The sequence below is a fragment of the Strix uralensis genome, chromosome 1, assembly GCF_047716275.1.
Source record: "Strix uralensis isolate ZFMK-TIS-50842 chromosome 1, bStrUra1, whole genome shotgun sequence".
In the NCBI taxonomy this organism is placed as follows: domain Eukaryota; kingdom Metazoa; phylum Chordata; class Aves; order Strigiformes; family Strigidae; genus Strix; species Strix uralensis.
Genome location: NC_133972.1, coordinates 21,274,124 through 21,295,485, shown reverse-complemented (window position 1 = coordinate 21,295,485; position 21,362 = coordinate 21,274,124). Strand labels below are relative to the sequence as shown.

Here is a 21,362-nt window from a genome sequence, read left to right as displayed (position 1 = left end):
ATGAAAAAACAAATAGTAAGTTTGTAAGATGTCACTTAAGATGCATGGATTTTAATATGCTAAACCAAGAGTCTTGTCCAAAGATACACCAAGTATGTTTGTTTACTTTAAGACAGAAATATTTGCATTAAATTTACCCTAGAAATAAGGTAACTTAAGGTTACAAAAGGCTGTACCATGTCCCATTCTGCACAGATGTAAGGTCCAGCTCTCAGGATAACCAGCAAACCAGTGTCGTTAGCAAGCTGCAGGAAATACTCAAGGTCTTTGTCACCAGAAAAATCATACACGCCCAGCTGGGGTTCATGGTAGTTCCATGGCACATACCTATAAAGAGAGAAGATCACCTTCCATTAGGAAACTGAGACTAAACCAGAACTCCAAATAACAACTATTTGCACCACATGCCCCAGAGATCTGTAATGCTGAACTGGTCTTCAGATCAGTAAAACACAAGAATAACTGTAGGGCCTTTCTTCTGTGAGGTACTTCATATGGTAGGAGGTGTTAAAATTAATGCTGAAATAAGGCTTAGTACTTTGCAGTAAGTCTGCAGGAGTCCATATCAATGCAAGAACAGGTTTGGGTAGCGCCATTTTGAAACCATGACATCTATTCCAAAATTTAAGTAGTTAACAGTTTTGATGTTAGCAACACAGCTGACAGTCATATAGTGGTGGGAGGTTCGTGAAGAGATAAATACCGTAAACCACTCACAAAGGAGGTGGTCAGGAACGAGCTTGCCTAAAACACTGCATGACCCTTCACAAAGGGATCACCCAGCTTGCACGGGGAAGCCAACTAGGTTGACAGGTCCATACTGCTGCCACTACAAAGAACTAAGCCTCAAATGATATTGCATCTAGGTCCTGAAAGTTTTCATTGACCAGGAGCAACACAGGTTCTGAAAAACCAGCATGGGAAGAACAGACAAGTTAGAGGATGATGCTAAGGTGCCCAAGATCCTGGAAAAAGTAAAACTTCATTTCAACCAAGTAATAAAGCTGCCAAACAAGAAGATAACCATTTGAGAGAACACCTTTCTCCTACTTCCAGGACTTCAGAAATCACACCTCCACCACAGAACAGCTCACAGAAGATAAAAAAATACACTTGGTTGCAAGACAATGAAGAAACATGTTATCTACCAACTACTATGCGTACTGTTGTAGCTTACGGCCCATGCTTGACAACCATGAGTTTTGACTTGGGATAGTACTAAGTGGCAGTCGTAGATCAGACACACATTCAAATTAGGGATGAGTACTGCTTGAACAAGGATTTAAGAGAATGGGACAACTCATTCTCCATGCATTTACTTTCTTGCACATAGGTTTGTAATCCCTCCGAGAGAACTGTTACCACTGTTCCAGAGAGAACAAATTTGAGAAAAATTCGTAAAACCAAAACTGTGGTTAGCCAAGCAAAGATCCTCTCAGGCACCACTTTTCTTGCTGTCTGGGTTTGTTCACATGTTCCAGAGTTAATTTTGCAAGAACTACCCAAGATGGAAAGAAAGTGCAGAAAACACCACATTCAATAAGCAAGAAAAACAGGAACCCTCAAACGAGCACGCTACTGAAACGACCACAGTCAGACGTACATGCACATGAACATCAAATACAAAAATTACAATACATTATTTAGTATTATAGCCTCACAAATGCCAAAATCTTAAGCCTCTGTTTGAAGAGATAAAGCTTAAAATTTGTATGCAAGGATAGAGTCAAAGCAATGCACTCAGGCATCAAAATGCAGATTTTCCCCTCTATAGAGTATATTTATTTCTTTGTTAACCTGCTCTAATTGTTTATGAAACACATGATTAACTCACTTTTAGAACAAACTAAATGTGCATTTAACGAATATATGAACCATGGGAAAATACATTCAATATTAATTTAGTTTTGTGCACTTTGTCTAAATTTCAAGCAGAGGAGCAAGCTGATTCCTGACATTTAAGATTAAAGTAGATATAGTAGAAAACTATTTAAAACAAACAAAAGACCAACCTATGTCAAAGAAGCCAATACAAGAGTATCATATTGTGCTTGCTTTCCCTGTTCCATATACCATTATCCTGGTTATTACTGCAGAAAATTTTAGTTTGCTCTAAGCCATAACAGCTACGTTATTTTCAAAACTGTTGCTTAGAAATACAGAATTCTTTTAAATTACACATATATCACTATGGATCTGTCAAGGACACATAACCCTAACTCCATTTGTTCACAGGAATATTTGCCTAAAGGGTTAGAGAAAAGGAAAAAAAAAGGTGATGTCTCTACTTAGCAAGGCTTTTGGTACTTTGCTGCACAACAAGGAAAAAAAAAAAAAGAGGCTAGTTGGTATAACATTAATATAGAATAAAAATTAGCCACAGAAGAACAACCCACAATTTGCTGGGAAAGCAATGGGATATTTTGAGGAGTATCCTAAGTCTCTTCGGTAGGTCTAACTATATCCAAAGCTTTTATTGACACTTGGGTGAGGTAATGCACAGCCCGCTTTGGAAATGGGGAGTGGTTGCAAATCCATCGGTGAACACGATCAGGATTCTAAATGCTCTTAACTAATGAGCAATGTGGTCTGGTATCAATAACGAATTAAGAGTTACCACTCTTTAATTCTCTTGCATAGGAAAAGGCAAAATACAAAACAAGAAGAAAGGCATATGGAAGTGGTATTAATAGGAAAGGAGTCTGCAGGTTCCTCTGAAAAGTATCATCTGACTATGAATCACCAACATGACACTGCAGTAAGAGACAAAGCTCCTTCTGGGAGGAATTAACCGGCATGTTGATGTAGCAACTCATTCACTGAAAAATATTTCTATCAGAGCCGCACCTGTTTGAGCAAAATAAAGATGACTAGACATTAACTTCATAACAGTTCCAACTGCCTAAAATACTACCACAGAAAGACAGCAACTGCTTATACTCCCTTCTCTTTAGGCTACCTAACAAGTTATTTATGACTGGTAAGTAAATTACAGGTTAATATGAGAAAAGCATTCTAGCTGCAATTTAACTACACCTTGTAACCTGTTAGTTATGAAAATATACTCATGGGAGAGTTTTATTAACCTGTTCTAGAAACAACTCTGAAAGTCTAAATATTCTAAATAGTGTCTGAGGTGAGGACAAAAAGGGTTTCTCCAGCTCCCTTATGCTCAAGATGGAGGAAGACAGAAAAATTCTTCCAGGAACAGTTTTAATTTATGTCCTGTGGTTCCCCAGAAGGCCGGAAAGAAAGTAGACTTTAGTGGAGAAAAAGGGAAGACAGTGAATTAAAAAAATTATGTGAAATGCTTTTTTATCAAATAAATCATGATACAAATATATTTTAAACACTGGTCTAAAAATTGTTACTAATAGACTTTAATCCCCCAGTATATTTTCTACAGCTAGCAATGGCCTCAAATTAAATCCTTTGCCTTTGAAATTACTATTATTAGCAAGTATAATTCCTGTATACCATTGTATTAATGTGTAGTCCATTGTTAATGCTGTACTGCTTTAGTTACAGAATAATTAATTTCTAAAGGAATGCCACATTCCTTTTTCAAACTTGAAATGTGGTATTTCTTCTGTATTTGAGTAATAGCACTTACTCTTCATTCACATACAATTCCTAAGCTTTTTCCTATAACCTTTTCTTTAAAAGTCACAGTTTTCCTCTCCCATTTCAGAGAGATGTCAACAGGCAAAAAATCCACTTTACCTACCTTAATGTACAGGATAATTCTCTGTAATACCAGGGTTGGGTTATTTTTTAATAGTGTGCAATTAAATAGCTTGTACTAATTTCATAAATAATAGAGCAACATGCTAGTTAAATTACACATTTATAAGTCTTTAGAAGAAGTAAATTGGGCTTATTTTTTAATTAGTATGCTAAACATCAGCTCTTTCTTAGAGGGAGTTTCTACAGGTTTATAGTTTTCTGCTCATTAGTGGACAAATACAGTAAAACAAATAAAATGCTCAATATTCTTTAATTTTCTATAAGCCTGTAAGGTAACCGCTGAGTCTTCCAGGAAGCTTCTTCACTGATCTGTAAATCCTGTGAATATTTAGCCCCATCTAGTGGTTAATTATTTATCGCCTCCATGCAAAAAAACCCAAACCAAACCACTATCAGTTCTTTCCAGATGTCTTTGATGGCATTAGTTTCTAGTTGGCAGACACAGTCCAGGAACTGAAAACAAGGACGGTTACCTTTGTGTGACCAGAGGCCTCTGCATGCTGCCTGCTGAGGAAGGGAGTGGAGCTCCTAGGTACACCTCCATCAGCTTCTTGGATGTCACACCAACCACAACATCAAATTTCAACCTGCTATTTGGGAGGCTTAGGCCTTGATATTTTAAACTTTAATGTAAGATCAAGCTTCCTGTCACCTGTTTGCTCATATTCTGTTATTGCTTAAGATGTTTCCAGATACAGATGATTATACACATATACTGACTTCACCTATTCAAGAGTCCCAGATGAGCTGCTGACTCAGTCATTAGCTGAACGATGTAGCAAGGCATAGCAACTCTTTTGGAAATGAGGCTGCAGAGAACAGGAAGGAGAGCAGGTCTAGCTTGCTTTGACCACAAGGTATTTACAAGGACAATCCTGTAATAAAAGGATCCTGTTTCCCTTGAAGTGGTAAGGCTCCTTGGGAGCACTCTGATAAGAACAAGGAGGGCTCCCATATTTCAAATTATAGCAAGATCCTTTCCTGTCTCACGGAGAAAATCCCAAGCAGCAAAATCAGTCTTCAGAGGTGGCCTCAAGGCTGGGAGTCCAGCTACCACATTCTGCGAGAAGGTCTGGCAGTGCTGCTGCCCATTCCAGAACGACTTCACATATCTGGTATCTCAGTCCCTTGCTAATAGTTTTACTGATCCAGAAAAGAGTAGGCAGAAGAAGAGAAAACAAAACCACAACTAAGTAATCATCTAGACAAATTTCCATTTTCACCAAAACCACACAAAATCACAGCAGAGTTGTTTGGCGTAACATGAAAATGTACTGCCTTATCTCAAATAATCAAGAGCAGTAAGGCTTGATTATCTTCAAATTTCAAAAAAAACAAGACTGTTTTGGTGGGGTGGTGGTTGTTCTGGTTTTTCTTTAACATCGAGAGAGAGAGATCAGCGTCAAATGGAAAAATACATGGATTTGATTCTTGTAGAAAATGCAAGACACAGGGGCGCTTTCTGCTTCTAAGATACACATTTAGGAGCTATCTTTCACCATAGTAGAAAAAAATCCAAAGGTAAGCAACAATGGGGGAGAAAGTTAAGGAATCCCAATCTGCCCTACAAAAAGAGAAGGAAGTTGTAAGAAACCTGTTATCTGTCATCGGTGATTCAGCAACAACACCTAAGGCCATAGGTCACATATCCACAGGGCAACAATTGCTAGCTTTACTGTACCTTCTGTGCCAAAACAGACACAACTCGGCTCTTCCAAGACCAACAGAAACCAGTTGACACCACCAACACATGACAATCTCCACTCTTTCCTCCACAGTGGAAGGACACTAATGCAAAGCAGTAAAGCACAGAGTAAGAGATCTCTACAAGTTAAAAAAATAAAAAGAAAATAAAGAAGGAAAAAAAAAACCAACCTTGTTAGCAGATTACAAAGGAAGTAGAAGGAAGCAAAAGGAAAAAAAAAAAACACAATCCTGCAGCAATTTTGCCATTAAACAGCGTTGGGGGAACAGGAAAGAAAAGACTCTTATCTCAAAAGACCAGTGATACAGCAGAGACATGAACAGGCAATTTCAAAGAAAAAAAAGGAAGGGACCAGTTGAAAAAAGCTGAAAGTGAACAGAGGGCACTGAAAATACACGGGTGTTGGAAGGAGGAGAAAAATAAAATCAAAGACATAAGGGTAGTATGAGACACTACAGATCATAGGAGACACAGAGCAGCTGTCAAGACCCAGGCTGATATTCAAGCCAGACATCAAAAGGTGTAATTTCCAGGTCCATTTCAGATTACTTTTATTACAGCAAAAAGTTATTACACGGGCAATTCTAGTAACTCTGTCCTGATCAAGCGGTACTTAACATCATCGTTCTTACATGATGCGAGGGAAGATAGAACTTTCTTGCTGTATTAGAAAACAACAAAAACCACCCCAGAAAACACCCACCAACAGGTCACTACATCATCACAACACAGGGAAGAGTTTCAAGACATTAAAAAAAAATAGAGAACCCTAAATTTGAAAAAAAGCAACTTCTTTTCTTTCCCTGCCATCTGTTCTTCATATACCAACCCTTACTAATCACACCTCCAAGTGTACAAGACTTGCAGGTCAAACAAAATACGGATTTCAAGGGAGAGAAAGAAGAGATGGTGCAACACTCCTGCTGAGCAAAGTGCCCTGGCCTACAGACTCTGCACTGCCAGAAGCAACACTGTCTGGCAGTCCATAGCACACAAACAGGCTGTTTGAAAGAGAAGCTCTAAGCCTTGTAATGATTTAGGAAAGAAAAACAAACATGTACAACCATTGCTTGAAAAGACTGTGCCCTACACTTTTCTACCACTCCACTTGTCAAGGAAGCTCTAAAAAAAAAAAAAATGCAGTTTACTCTTATTTTTGCCAATCTGTGCCTCACCTGTTATAATAAGTACACAACCATGTAGGAAAGACAAGAAAGATGGACTAAAGGTTTAGCACACATAACTAAAAGCTGTTTAAACTGGTTTTGTCAGGGGGGCAGGGGGGTGTTAGTTTTTTTTTGAAAAAGTGCACCTAGTTCCCAACCATTTTTCTAAGTTAAAACATTCCTGGTGAAATAGCTTTAAATATTACTGCAACCTTTGCCAATATTTTCAAGGCTTCAGGGCAATACAGTCTAGGCTGTATTAAGAGGTTATTGTTCCCTCTCACCTTGTCTGTCTTTTGACCAGAGATTACAATGCCCTTGGCAGAAGCAGAGCACATACAAATGTTTCGTAATTTATTTCAGGTCACACTTGCACCCTTGGTTATAAAGCAAGAGGCATGGCCTATCAACAAGGAAGTGGACTGTTAGCTATAACCTGCCCAGTTGTCCCAGTCTATGCTGTTAGAGGTCATCCTGTGCCACCCCCCACTTCTCCGGAGCTTTCTCACCTATTAGAGATGAATAAACCAAGTACCAATGGTGGCATTCTGCTTAACTACTTCTCCTACATGTCCTAGGACTACAAATTGCTTTGAAAGTCAACAGATACTTACGTTTGAATGGCATCAAGTCCTGCCATCTTCATCTTCAACAGGCGGTCTTTCCAGTAATACCGGGGAACTCGTGAGTAGTGAATGCTACCTGAGATGTAACGGAAGGGTCTCCCATCCTTGACAAAGCAGTTACAGTCATAATCAATCCCAAAACTCCTCTGGGGTATATTCTGTGTACAAAAAAAAATGGAAAAAAAAAAAACCACACAATATAATCTTTTCCTCCCTTGAAAGGCACGGAGAACAATCTATGCATCTGTGGCTTGTCCACAATAGAAGGTGCAGTGGTGTTAAAATAACTGATGGTGAATGGCTCTCCACTAGCTACATATAGCCCACCCGAGCCTAACACACCAAAGGACTACAATGGGTCTGCCAACCACTCAGCAAGGACAGGATTCACTACTACACCAAAATATGCCACGTGCATTCTCCACTTTTAATTAATATATAGTACCATCTTCCCACAGTGATACATTTTGCAGTTGCTTACACCAGTGCAAATGATGAGGAACTAATTAAGAGGAGATTTGGTGAATGCCAACACTTTGCACTCAATGCTTCAACTTACTAAACTGTTGGAAAACACAACCCTAATTCCAACTTAAGGTCACACTCAAGTCTAAAAGCAAAATCCAGCTGGGAGCTTTTGAGGAATAAATACCACATTCTAAATGCTCCAGGGCACCAACACATACCTGCTTCAAAGCTTAGTTTCTAGTAAGTATAAAACTGTTCGATCAGTGGCAAACTACATACATTTAAGTCACTAAAAATCAGTCATTTTTGGAGAAAGCCCTACTTTCAATTCTTTTCCAGCTAAGCACACCCAAACCAGTGAACTTAAAGAAGCAGATAAATTAAGAATAAGAATCTGCACTTCCTAGCCATAAGAAAGATACCCTAACTTCACGAGCATGGGACTACTCTTCAAGTGAGGCTATGATCTTAGTAAGATTTCAACTACTACTACAGCAGTACTTCTTTTGCTTGTTAAAAACAAGGAAAAACAGAAGATGTTTTAAGTGCCTGGCCCTATGTCTTTAAGAACCTTTAACTTTAAAAAAAAGAATTTAAAAAATTAAAACAAACCTTAACATCTCACATCTTATCTCTCTCATGTATGTTTGGTATCCCTGTCACCAGTACTACTTTTGTCCTCCACACACCACTGAACAGTTGGTTGGTTGTCTTCAAGTTCTGTGACTTTGCATTTGTGTTTTATCAGATTCATTACTGCACACTTCCAAAAAAATTTGCTTCAATGAAAGATCAGTAGGGATTTATGAAGTAAAATCACAAGTCAGCAAATGTAATAACTTAGGTCTCCATACCTATCAGAAAATAAGTCAGAAGTCAACCAAACCAACCTCATGATTCATTGGACATTATACTAGCCCAAATGAAATACACCTTTCAATAGCGTAAATTAAAAGCTGGTGAAGGACACTGGCCTTGTTCTTGAAAAGATGGGCCTTGACCTGTCCCATATGGAGAATGGGGCTTAGCAATAAGGACACTGATTACATGAAACAAAAGCAATGAAATTAGAAAAGCAAGAGAGATGTAGACCATCATATAACCCCAGGTGACCCCCGCTACACGAGAGCCATCCATCATCAGAAGAGATCTGCCCAAAGGTTACATAGGGACCAAAAGACCAGATTTTTAAAGAACCTTCTCATGAAACCACTTCTTTCTGTAGTACAACTATGGGAAGAGTAAAGAGAAAGGAATGGGAAAAGTGAAATACAGCAGGCATGTATAATCATAAAGCTGCAAGCACTGAGACTCCTGGCCAACAACTGGACACAACTGCCAACCAAGAGCATACTCTTAGCACAACAAGACAGCAAAAAGAAGCCAGTGCAATGTGTCACAGACCAAAAGAGTACAAACTACTGGGCAGAGTACAATGAAGAAACACTCTCCTGAAAACTGGGAGGATGAAATTGCAGAGTAAACATGCCTATGGCTGGACTGTCATTAAACAGAGCAACTGAGTGAGGTAACACTCTACAAACTTTTGAAGACTACAAAAATCCAAGGAGAAGGAAGACTACAGCATGTTGAAACTGTGATAAAGGCATTTCTTCACAGAAAACCTAAAATAAAGTTGTGGAAAATGTCTTAAATGTACATAGCAATCCAAAACATTCTGCCAACAGTGAACAAGTGAAATGGTCTGTGTGAGGGACATGTAACAACAGACATGAGAAGATACAGCCCTGAGCTGGCAGGGAAACAAGAACTGCAAGGGACTGCCAATTACTGTATAGGGGAAGCTTTTTAAGCCCTGATCCCACAAATATGGACCCATTCTTAACATTATTTAACAAAGAGCTCCATGAAAGTTTAAATAAATCCCGACTCAACAAAGGTATGGATGTGCCAGGTCTCCACAAAATCAGGACTTTACAGAGCTGAGAAATACAAATGAACTGCCCTGGAACAAAAGTAACTCAAATGTGGGGATTCTCCCTGGGAAATTATTGTTGTAGTAACTCCAGGCTGTTAAACCTCAAGCAAATTACCACTGCAGAGAATGCACAGGTATGTATCATCTGCTTACTCCCCTTTACATTCAAATATAAGTGACTTTTTGCTGATCTTTAATTTATAACCTTCATCTTGATTCCTGGGCATGCTGAACTAGGATGGAATTGTACTGCGTGTTTCCCCAAAGGAAGCCATTCACCCTCATGAACACCAAGCAGATGTTTCTCATTCTTCACGTGTTTTTTTTACTCTAGGGCACTGTGACAATTCGCAGCATTAATGCAGAGCTGAGTGCTTCAAAATGATCATGATTAAATGAAACTCAGAACCCAGGTGCAGCAACACAATTCTGCAATACTATAAAAAAAAAATTAAAAAAAACCAGAGAAGCATTAGGAAAAAAAGCACATTATCCCTGGAAATAAAGGAGAGTCAAAATAAATTGCTGCTGTTTCCCTTTGAAAGAGGATTTCAGACCCCTCATTTAGACTAACCACATCAAGAGGCCTGTGGAAGACACTTGTTCCATTTATGGCAGATAAATGTTGAGAAACTAACACTGAAACAACTGTTTACATAGCTCCACCCTCAGGGGATGGAGATCTCTGGCAAGAAACAAGACTTCCTTAAAATAAAACAATGAAAAGAAGGTATTAACTATGAAAGTGATTATCATTGAACCAGTTACCATTTAGAAGCCATGCTTTTAAAGCTGTGACCATAATTGTAAATCACCTTCCTTACACATACACTGCCTGATACAGCATTATTTTGGGGTCAAGGAGAGGGAGGCAGCTTCCAGAGTACTTGTTCTGATTCACCTCATTTATTGCCCATCATAAACAGACTTCCCTTCATGATCACTCAGTGCATGACCTTACCTATCGCTTGCAGACCAAGGCCTGCAACAAAAACAAAGAGTTCTCCTCGTGAATTTACATCTGGTTCTGTCAATATTGTATACTCATGGTTGTGAACATACAGCAGGAATGAATTCCCTGCATCTCCCTAGAAGATGGGGTAGTGGGTCTGCTAGTTTGGTAAAAAGATTCAGCAGACACAAACCACAGACTGCTTAGGATGCCAGTTCATTCATACCACATCATATTAATGTGCAATTGAAAATTCAGACCCTTAAAGGCAATGGTGTAAAGTTGCATCTTACATGCTCAGAACATACTCACATGGAAAAGGGGAGAACTAAAGAATTTGTCCTTTAAGTAAGACTTTATTTTTGCAACCTTAAGGCTCTTTAAACATTTTATAATGTGTATGTCTCTCAACATAGGAAAAAAAATGTATAGTTTCAGCACACAAAACTATTTTGACAGTGGCTAGAAGCTCTCATTCTCCAAATTTACAAAACAGGGGTTTTTTTTTCTTATTTGGAAAGCAAACAAATGTGGATACAAATCCTCAATGAACCCCTCCCACCTGTGAAGATTTCTAGCATCTCTTATGCTAGAAATCAAACACAGAACATCTCTTTCTCTACCCCAAAGCTTAAGTATCAAAACTGAGAACCACAAACCACTTATTTTCTTTTGCTCCTTCCAAAAAATCCTCTTAAGTGTCCTTTCGCAGCCCTTGCAGTGGTCTTTTTTTCTGCATCACTTCCTCATCTCTTCAGCCTAAACTTCTTCCCCCTAGTAGGCATTAGGCAAATTTAATAGTGGCCTTAGCTCTCCCATTTTCCACCATGCCTTACTTAGCAGTAAGGGTGGTGTAAGATTTTCCAAAACTAGTCAGATTTATTGTCAGTAGCTTCATGTTGGTAAATAGAATTAGTGTATTAAAACTACTCAGCACAAACTGCTACAATAAATACTGGTACGAAATAAAAGGTCATTAGAGGCATCTTTCTTGATAAGCAAAAAAGTTTTATTAAATCCCAACATTTAAAGCATTTGTCATACCACAATTTACATATTTTCAAATCCACTCTATACTGATTATATAATGTAATAAATATAACTTTCACAAAGTGATGATTCTATTCTATCCTGGTATTATTCTGACAGTGATTCACTCTTCCCTGCCCACCCCACTGTCCCGATGAACTGGCCTTTTATAGGAAGAAATATATATTCATTTACTTAAGTTCTCCAGATCAAACACATTCCACACACACCAAAAAAAATATTTACAAAAAAAATTTTCTAAATTACAAAATAAGCAGCACAGCAGGTTTTTTTTTTTTCATCTGGAATACTGAACATGGGTCTACACCATACACATTCAAGTCAAATTGGAAAAAGTATAGAAAAAGCCTTGAAGGACAATTAGGGATTGCTGTCTTAGATTTTAGAAAAGGTTAATTCCTCTTACTGTCAAAAAGAAAGTTGATCTAGGATGCTTTCCCTTCATACTTTTTTTTTTTTTAAAAAAAAAGCAAAATAGGAAACGGCTTTGAAGTGTTTTGGCACAGAAAGAAAACACTTTAAGTGATAACTAATCATCAAGTAATCAAGCTTACAGAGGGAGAGACTTAAAAGAAAAAAATTGAGAACTAAATTACATTGGGAGAACTCAATAAGTTTATGAAATTATAATATGACCACTCCTAAAAGCATACGTATCTGCTCCTGAAAGGATACACAAGAGGGGCACATACAAAGTAATCAAGAAGTCATCTACGCAGCCCTGGGATGGAAGGACCACTTCAGCTAGGTTTTTGCACACATTTGGACAGAATGAAAAGAGAAATAAAAAGGGTAGGAGGAAAAAAAAAAGAAAAAAGTAATACTAGCAACTCACTGGGAAACTAACACCATCTAAAACCAGTCCCACAAAAGCCTCCTGATAAGGAAACCTGCTCAACAGTTAGTCATAACACAGTAATAACCCTCAGCGTAACAAATGGAAAGCTGTCCTCCTGGACCACTGGCCTATAGGGAATACTCTGCACTACTAAACCCAGAACACAGCTTTTCACTGAAGGCATGTCGATAAGTAAACAGAGGGTCACAGGCTATCAAGATTCTCTCTACATAAAACCATTTGACACTATGCCACTGATGGGAAAGAACCTCAGAAGGACCCCATGTGAGCAGTGTTAAATACACATGGAAACTTTAGGATACTTAAGCAGATATTATTGCACAAGCATTAGAAAGTTTACAAAATTATAGGTGCTGGGAAACAGAAATTATCTAGTCCAGCAAGTAGACAGCCTGGCTGGTCAGGTGTTGTTTTCAGACTAAAAGAGGACTGACTTCTCCAACTCTTGCACCAATCTTCCAGCGCACATGACACATTTACAGTATTTCTCAATATTCCTGTGAGTAAAAATGCAAGATATTTGTACAGAGGAACAGGATACAAAAACAGCTTAGCAGTTAGAAACTCTGCCTGCGGGACTGAACAGAGTGGATGAAATGAAACGTCAAAATTTCACTTACAGAAAAACTCAGCTTTTCAAAGCCTATGGTACCCTTCAAATACACCACCCCACACTTCCTGCAAAACGAGAACAGGAGCCGAAGAATAAACCAGAAGTGTGTCTGGTTCAGGATCACACAGGAAGGCAGGAGAAGACTTGAACACCACCATTCTGGTCTTGCCACCCTCAGTCTCCTATATAAGCACTGATCTCTTTTGCCTCGTGCTACATGGGTCTGACTGAGAGGAACCCAGGTACTGGCAGGCAGAAAGGCAGCACAAGGGAAACCCTGTGGCTACAGCTGCAGATTTCAGAGGCAACATTCCCAGGCTCGTGTTGTTCATGGCGTTTCATACAGCAACACAGAGGTGGAAGGGGAGGAGAGAGGAAGACGTACAGAAGTAAACTGTTTCATCGGCCTGGACAACATACACACACATTAATTTACATCCTGGCTTTCTTATATGAACAGAGATATGGAAGCAAGAATGTTTTTAATATTTTCTAATCTCTGAAATTTCCCAGAATGATATTAATTTGTGTTAAACCCTTCTAGGAAAGACAGAGAGAAGTTCTTCATCCCTCATTATCCTGTAGCAGCTCTTCTGCTATGTGCCTATCAGACAGCCAGGGCACTAATACACAAATGCTATTAAGGAAAATCACCTGCTGCAGAGTTTAGTCTTCTTAAAAAGGACACCATTTACCTGAAATGTTAAAACCTTAAACAAAGTTCAAGCATTAACCTATTTGCATTGTTTTCAAATAGCATCTTCTTACTCTTGTAAGAGAGAAAAAAAAAAAAAAAAATCACAGAAGAGAAACTAAGCATAAACCACAAAAACCAGAATGAAGAGAGACTGTGTATTTCAGCTTTGGATTTTGTGCTTTACATCAGGAGATACTGTATGCTCAGACAGCATCAGAATTTAGAAAACTCATAAGTAACATTTCTCATTTACTGTTATTAGAGCTAATTTGGGGAAGTAATTACTAGATGCCTGGTTATTCTGGGGAAAATGCCTGCAGAAAGACAGCTACTTTCACCCTTTAATATCAGTCTCCCCAGCCTTTTAAATGGAAAAAATTGAATTTTAGGAACTGATACTTGGCGACTTACTGTACCGGTAAGCAGCACAGACTGCAAGTTCTAGTGCATGCTGCAGACTAGCTAGCAGGATAAAAGGTATCCAGCCTCAATAAAAAAAAAACAAAAACCAACAACTATACCCTTCCCATAATATTTCTAGCATAAGGCTTCCAGAGTTTAAATACAAAGTGGACACTCTGTAGTCCCATCTGCAAAACATGCACGAGCGACTTCACTGCAAGAAATCAGAACTTCACCTGCCTATGATTTGATAAGGCAGCTGCCTGACGGATAATAAACAGTGGAACATGAAGTAGCCGCAGGACACAGATATTACTAAACATGCACGGGACATATATTATCTCCATGACATCAGTGTTATCTTTAAATGCAGAACCTCAATAATAATGAACTCAAAGTATTAATTTCTTCAATATTTTAACATGCTCCCGATTTGTTTCATAGGCCCAAGATATGTTAATGTTTTCTGCTCAAACTTTAGAGAATCTGCTGTAGTCCACCCCAAAACATCTTCTCTGACTTCCCTGAAAAAGGATCTGCTTTCAGAGCAGAAGAGCCAATATACTGACCAAAATGGATGGTAGAAGTCTGTCAAGTGGAAAACTCCTCAAGGAGAACGTAGAATTATCTCTGTTATTTCAGCTCTGCTGCCCAGCCTCATGGGTATTCCAAAGTACATCGTCCCAGGGCTGACGTAGACAAAGGTGTTCTGCCCAACTTTGTACAAGCCAACAAAGAATGGGTTCAGAAAATAAGCTCCAGCATTTAGTGGAAACATCTGCCCTCCATGAGTATGGCCAGAGAGAATTAAATTTATGTCTGGTCTCTCCTGAAGGGCCCACTTTGCAGCAACTGGTTGATGAGCTAACAGCACTATTGCATGCTCACTGCTACAATCTCCGAGAGCTTTTTTTAAATCCATGCCATGTCCCGAGTAGCGTAATACATCTGCTTCAATATCATCAACACCAGCCAGGCAGAACCAGTCATCAGTGCTCTTTGGTGAAACAATCTTCACATTCTCATTATGGAGTGGCCGAATGTTAAACGATTTTAACAGCTCAAACCAGTTACTAACATCTGATGTGTAGTACTCATGGTTTCCTGTCACAAAGTAAGTCCCCAAAGGGGAGTTAAGTTCTCCAAGAGGCTCAACAGCAGGTCGTATGATCTCTGCCTCAGAGTCAGTCAGGTCCCCAACAATCACAGTGATATCTGGTTTTAAAGCCTTAACCATTCTCACAATCATGGCAAGCTTGGTCTTGCCAACTGTAGGCCCCAGATGGATATCTGAAAGCAACACCACTTTCAGATTATTCATTGCTGAGGGCAGCTTGTGAACTGGAACCTCCACTGAATTCACAGTAGGAGGCTGGGAAGCATTTAACAGCCCCACAACAGTCAGCACAGCAGTCAGCATGACTGCCAAAACTGGTTTCATCACTGTTCTGTTCTTGTTGACAGGACCTGCCTTAGTGCCTCTCCCAGCCAAGAACTTGTAAGCCTGTTCTACAGAGCCTAGAGTGAAGAGGAAGAAGATAAGAATGATATAGGCCCCCAGGCAAGTGTAGGCAGCTAAAGAAAAGAAATAGGGCTCTTCTGCAACAAGAAATAGCAATGTGAAGAAGCTTGAATGAGCCAAAGCTAGAAACATGAACACAGCTATTTTCCACGGCATGAAACAGAAGGAGCTGGCAGCCGAAGACCTGGAGAACGTGGTGACTGTGCTTCTCCAAACATGAAGAGATCCTATCAACATGAGTGCATTAGCAAATAGTGCCATCTGCAGCCTTAGAAGCCAGCGCCGTGTCCTGAGATCGAGTTTTTCTGCCAGGTAACTCCGCGATAGCATCATGGAGAAGAAAACCATTCCTGCAGCCACTGCGGCCTTTGCTTCAAGGGGCAGTTGCTTGAAGATCATCTTTGCTTCCTGACCGTTCCCTTCTGTTCTACAGAAGTCTCCAGCAGGCAATAATGTGGTTATGAAGGGATGCCTTGGGTCAACAAAGCCTGCAACCAGGAACCAGTATCAGCCGTTTCAAAATATTACATACATTCCCTTTTTCCCAGACTGCAATAAAGGAACTCTGCACATACCACCCAAGACACTGGGTCATGCAGAAACATTATCATAAAGACAGGGAGGAGATTTCCTAATATGGAATAAATCAGACAATTGAAAACACTGGATTCTGGCAGTCCCCTTCCAAGCTCCCTGCCTGCCTCCCTCAATGATTCCTCCCCCCTTTTTTTTATATGGTCTTTCTTCATTAAGACTTCCTTATAGTAGATGGCAATAGATCACAACAGTGATGTAATGATTCCTGGAAACGATTATCACAGTATTTGCAAACAATCATTATAGTATCTGTAAACCCCGTATATGTTCTGGGACTAAGCTGCTTTTGCTGTTAACTTAATACCTGTGTTTTCTGTTCTTCCTCCCAAGCAGTTGGTTCCATCTACAAAGCAGGTATCATTCTTACCAAATGGAAGAAGTTCTACTAACACATGCAACAGCAGCAGTGAAATCCCCACTGGAATAGCTACCGGATGCAACTGTGGTCCCAGAAATTGCAGATGATGCTTGCCTCCAGTTGTGAATAAGACTTCCCCAAAGCCCTCAAGATCAGCAGGACCAGTGAAATCCACATTGTGTTTTGCTACTTGCTTCCTGCTCATTTCCACTACATGTACAGTTCCCAAGACTCAACACCTATTTCAGCATATCCTGGTCTAACAGGATGCAACTAAATTGAAAAGGGATTAAAACATCACACACTGTGCTCCTTTAGAAATAAAGGAAGCCATAAATCTAATGCATCTCTGCTCCCAGATGTAAAATAAATAAGCAAGCATCAGTTATGTTTGAATCATACCAGAATTCCCTGTTTTGCTCTGTATTTTGCTCAGAGGTCACAGTGTTCCTACTAATGCCCAGTTTGCACATTTCTATTTAAAATAAACCTACTGTTTTATTTTAACCATAGATGTAAAAAGTTTGGATGGTCTTTCATAACATGCAATAGAGACCAAGTTTGAGATAACACACAACCTTATTTAAAGCCATGCAACAGCATATGCTTACTTTCAAAACATTTCCTGCCTCTCAGTCCACACTTAACTAGGAAAAAAGTAAGGAATTTTATAGCCAAAAATATCTCAGAACTAGGACACAAAAGCAGCCTTGCAGGGCTCTACAGTGAGCTTGAGCCCAGAAGTCTACAAACACAAGTTTGACAGGTTGCTTATCTGCAGCATATACTTTCCCAAGCTAATTTAAAAGAATGTGGTGATAGCACCCTGCTGCATTTTGACAACTAGGCTAAGTTTTAAAAAGACCCCTTCCCTCACTGCTTGGTCAGGGAACTGTTGGTTGATAGAGAAATCATGCCTGCCAGCCTCAGTTCCTCAAACCCTCTCAGCTGTTAACAGAACTATTCTTTAAAAACAGTGCTATTTTACACACATGCCCTTACAAAAAATAAACTGGGAAGGTAAAAGCATAAGAAATACTCTACTGGCTCGAGTCCACAGTTCCTCTAGACACCAGGTCATATTCTGTCTGGACAACAGCAATAAGAAATGCTGTTTAAAGAAACGACATGACCCTGGCCGCTGTCTGTGGTCTGCTTCCCTCATACTCCTTCAGCTGAAAGAGCTGTTACATTAGGGATGTTAGAAGGCAAATCCTTGCCTAGTCATTTCAGGATACTGTTTATGAACGTGATGTATTTTAATCTCGCTAATCCTCTTTTGGAATCGGTTAAATACTGTCCACTTCTACAACTTCCCGTAGCAGCAGATTCCTGAAATTCACTGTATTTTTTTGAAGTATTTTTTATCTGCATTAAACTAACCTACTAAATTCACCACGTGTCCCTCATCTAATACTACCAAATTTGGTGAGTATTGGTTCTTAATTCCTCTTACCCACCACCTTCAGAATTTTGTCTCAGCCACAACCCCACCTCTCAGAGACTACCCGTACTGCCATCCCATCTTCCCTCTGATAAGGTCTCCCGTGAGCCTGTGCTCCTGTTCACACAGCTCCAACCACCTGCACATCATTGAACTGCGCTGCCTGTCACGATAATACTGACACTCTGCTTCAGACTCAAGGCAGAAGCGACAAGGCCTGGCTGCCAGCAACTGTAAAGGCGAAGGATTTGCCCGGTCGGGCAGTGGTACTGCGTGCCGCCAGACAAAGCGGCAACCAGAGTCGATGCTGAACCTGGGCACAACAGGAAAAACTCCTCTCCCACCCCACAGGAGGAGCAAGTTTTCCCATGGGAGCTGCTAATGGAGCGGCGGGATCCGGTAACTGCCGCTCGATTCCCATCCTGCCCCAGGGGTTACTTCAGGAGCCCTTGCCATAGATGGTTTCTCCGAGCGGGGTCTGAACGCAGGAAGGGGCAGATCTGGCAGCGCCGCGCCAGCCCGCACGCCCGGCCGGCAGCGACCCCAGCGACCGCCCCCCGACGCCGAGGCACAGCTCACCGCCCCCGGTGCAAGGTCGGGCACGGCCAGCCCCGCCTCAGCGCCACACGGCGAGGGCGAGGCCCGGCGCGGCGGCCGGCGGGCGGGGAGGGGGCGGGCCTGATCCGGGCAAGGGGCCGGCACCCCTCACCAGCGCAGCCCCCGCGCCCTCACGACCACCCCTCCGAACCACACACCGCTCAGGAATTAACGCTGCACCGGAGTTAATCGCCGTCCTCCACCGGGGGCGGGAGCAGGCCCCCAGCAGCCGGCAGCCGTGCGCGCCCGGCGGACCCAGCGCCCCTCAGGGCTCGAGGCCGCCCCCAACAGACCAGGGGCGGCCCGGCGCAGGCCCCCGGCGCCGCCGCGGGGGAAGTTGGAGGGAAGGTGAGGGGAGCGAAGGACACTCACCGCCGCCCGGAGGAGCGCCGCCAAGCCGGCCAGCGGGAGCAGGAGCCTCAGCATGACGGTACGCGGGACAGCCACGGCAGAACGGGCGCTCCGCAACCGGGCACCGCGTGACACGGCGGCGTCAGCTGACCGCTGCCAGGGGCCGGGCCTACACACACAGGGCCCGCCCCGCCGAGCCGGGCCCCGCCCGCGCCCCGGCATGGGACCGCCTGCCGCAGAACGGCCGTCCTGCCTCCTCCCCAGTGCCTCCTCCTGCCTGCCTGCTGCTACCCGCGCCTCCCGTCAACCAACTCAAGGCCCCGCTGGCAATCACGGCTCACCTCTCAGGATGGGCAGAAGAAACCTTTCCCACCAGGAAAGCTGCTACTGCTGGTAGCTGTTACTGGTCAAAACGCTCTTGCCAAAAATCATTCCCACATACGCAACGCCTGGACCCAGAGGAGCCGGCCAGGATTCTCATTCTGCAGCAGCAATGCTAAGCAACAGTTATCCAAGTGGAAGAATACAGCGACAGCTACATCCTCCACATCATCCGCAGTCCTCAGGACAGATGGAAAGAAGGAAGGAATGACAAGTGCTAAAAATATTAAGATAAAATGGCTTAAAACATGGAGTCAGGGAGGTCTGAAGTTTCATCTGAGTTTGAATTTGAATCTGAAATTTTCAGGATAGCACTTTGGGATATTTGAAGTACCCCTCGCCAACCTCTGGGCTTCTCACCAGCAGAAAGAGCCTTTGGCAGGCACTGAGCTCCACCTGGGACCTTCGTCCCTGCTAGGAGCAGCCTCCTCGATGGAGATGAACGGCTGAGCCAAGACGTCCTGTTATCAGGAAGCATCTGTTTGCTAAGAGGGAGCTCAAACACTGGAACAAAATTCCTGCAGAGGTCGTTGATGCCCCAAGCCTGTCAGTGTTTAGGAGGCATCTGGACAATGCCCTTAATAACAGGCTTTAACTTTTGGTCAGCCCTGAATTGATCAAGCAGTTGGACTGGATGTTCGCTGTAGGTCCCTTCCACATCAAACGGTCTATTCTAGTCTATTGTAAACGATACGACCTGTCTTTTTTGATGGGGCAGTCAGTGCAAGGATCGATGGATACAGCACTGTATGGGAATGCAATTAGTACCGCCAGAGTTAAATTCTTTCAGGATGTGCTATTTTAGCACCTCTTGGCCTTGCAGGGCCCATGCAAAGAGGAAAGCGTGCTCTTAAGATGCACTGCCTTGTAGTGGTTCGTTTCCAAGCGTGACTCAAAATGCAGGTTTTAGCTGATAAAGCAGATATGGTTTGAAGTCCTGGCTCCTGACAGGCTCTCTTCTTCCTAACAGCCCTCCGGAGAGGGGGCACTGCTGGCAAGAGAACTCGTCTCTAGCCTCGCTCTGCCTGCTGCTCCAGCAGAGCCACGTCTGGACAGGGGCGAGGGCCTATCTCTTCACACCTGGCCGGCATCAAAATGTTGTGATTCTTTAACTGAGTCGACATAGCCTGGCAGCTTTCCACCCTCATTTCACTAGTTTTGCAGACTGATTCATTACCAGGCATGTGCTGGAGGATTGTTTTATATCGTTCCTTTTATTAATTTAAAAGAAAACCAAACAAAAGCAGCTCCTTTGCAGCTGAATAACCTCATCAGGAACTTCATCCCCCCACCATTCCAGGTGGTTTCAGCTGTGCCCAGCGCATGGCCACCAAGGGCAGGGACAGCCCCTGGGCCTCCTGGGCACAGCAACTGTCTCGGGACCAGCACCCCAAAGGGTGCTGGGCGGAGGGGGGTGGGTGGGGCTGCGCATGGGGGGCCCTGTCAGTCACCCCCATGTCACAATGCCACCCCCGGCAACGCAGCAGTCACAGTGCCCCGGGGCAGTATAAAAGGGGGCACCCGCCAGTGTCCAGCTGCCAGAGCTGCCCCGGGGGCAGCCCAAAGACATCTGAGAGGAAGAGAGGGTGGGATTACCGGGAGGGGGCTGAGGGAGGAAGACTGGAGCCTGGTCGAGGCTGCTGGAGGTTCTCTGCTGCAAGGCCAGCTCCTGGCAGGCCATCTTCAAATCTCATCTGATGGATGGAAATCCTGCTTCAAGCCTTCCGGAAGCAGATGCAAACCCCTCAGGAGATGAGAAGAACCACCAACTGCTGGAGGTGCCCGAGGCTATCAGGCCGTTTCCGCTGGAGAGTCGTGGCCAGCCCAAGGGAATGCCTTCTTGAGGAGCACTGCAGGAGCTCGCCGTCCTCATCCCCTGCGGAGCCAG

At 42.4% G+C, this 21,362-nt stretch overlaps 2 protein-coding genes across 2 annotated transcripts in view; both read right to left on the bottom strand.

Annotated features, from left to right (window-relative positions):
- The window catches only part of GLB1 (galactosidase beta 1), a 50,811-nt gene extending 31,287 nt beyond the window's left edge, over positions 1 to 19,524 (bottom strand). The window contains exons 1-3 of the mRNA XM_074858996.1: positions 19,115 to 19,524; positions 7,233 to 7,402; positions 177 to 327 (exon numbers count right to left, since the gene is read on the bottom strand). Of these exons, the coding sequence (XP_074715097.1) occupies positions 177 to 327; positions 7,233 to 7,402; positions 19,115 to 19,315 (522 nt within the window). The 5' untranslated portion in view covers positions 19,316 to 19,524. The remainder of the gene's footprint in view (positions 1 to 176; positions 328 to 7,232; positions 7,403 to 19,114) is intronic.
- On the bottom strand, positions 11,591 to 19,194 carry TMPPE (transmembrane protein with metallophosphoesterase domain). The gene is made up of 2 exons (XM_074859011.1): positions 19,115 to 19,194; positions 11,591 to 16,234 (listed from the first exon to the last, which is right to left on the bottom strand). The coding sequence occupies exon 2, from the start codon at positions 16,143 to 16,145 to the stop codon at positions 14,832 to 14,834; it is 1,314 nt and encodes a 437-aa protein (XP_074715112.1). The 5' UTR covers positions 16,146 to 16,234; positions 19,115 to 19,194; the 3' UTR covers positions 11,591 to 14,831.
- Positions 19,525 to 21,362: the final 1,838 nt, after the last annotated feature.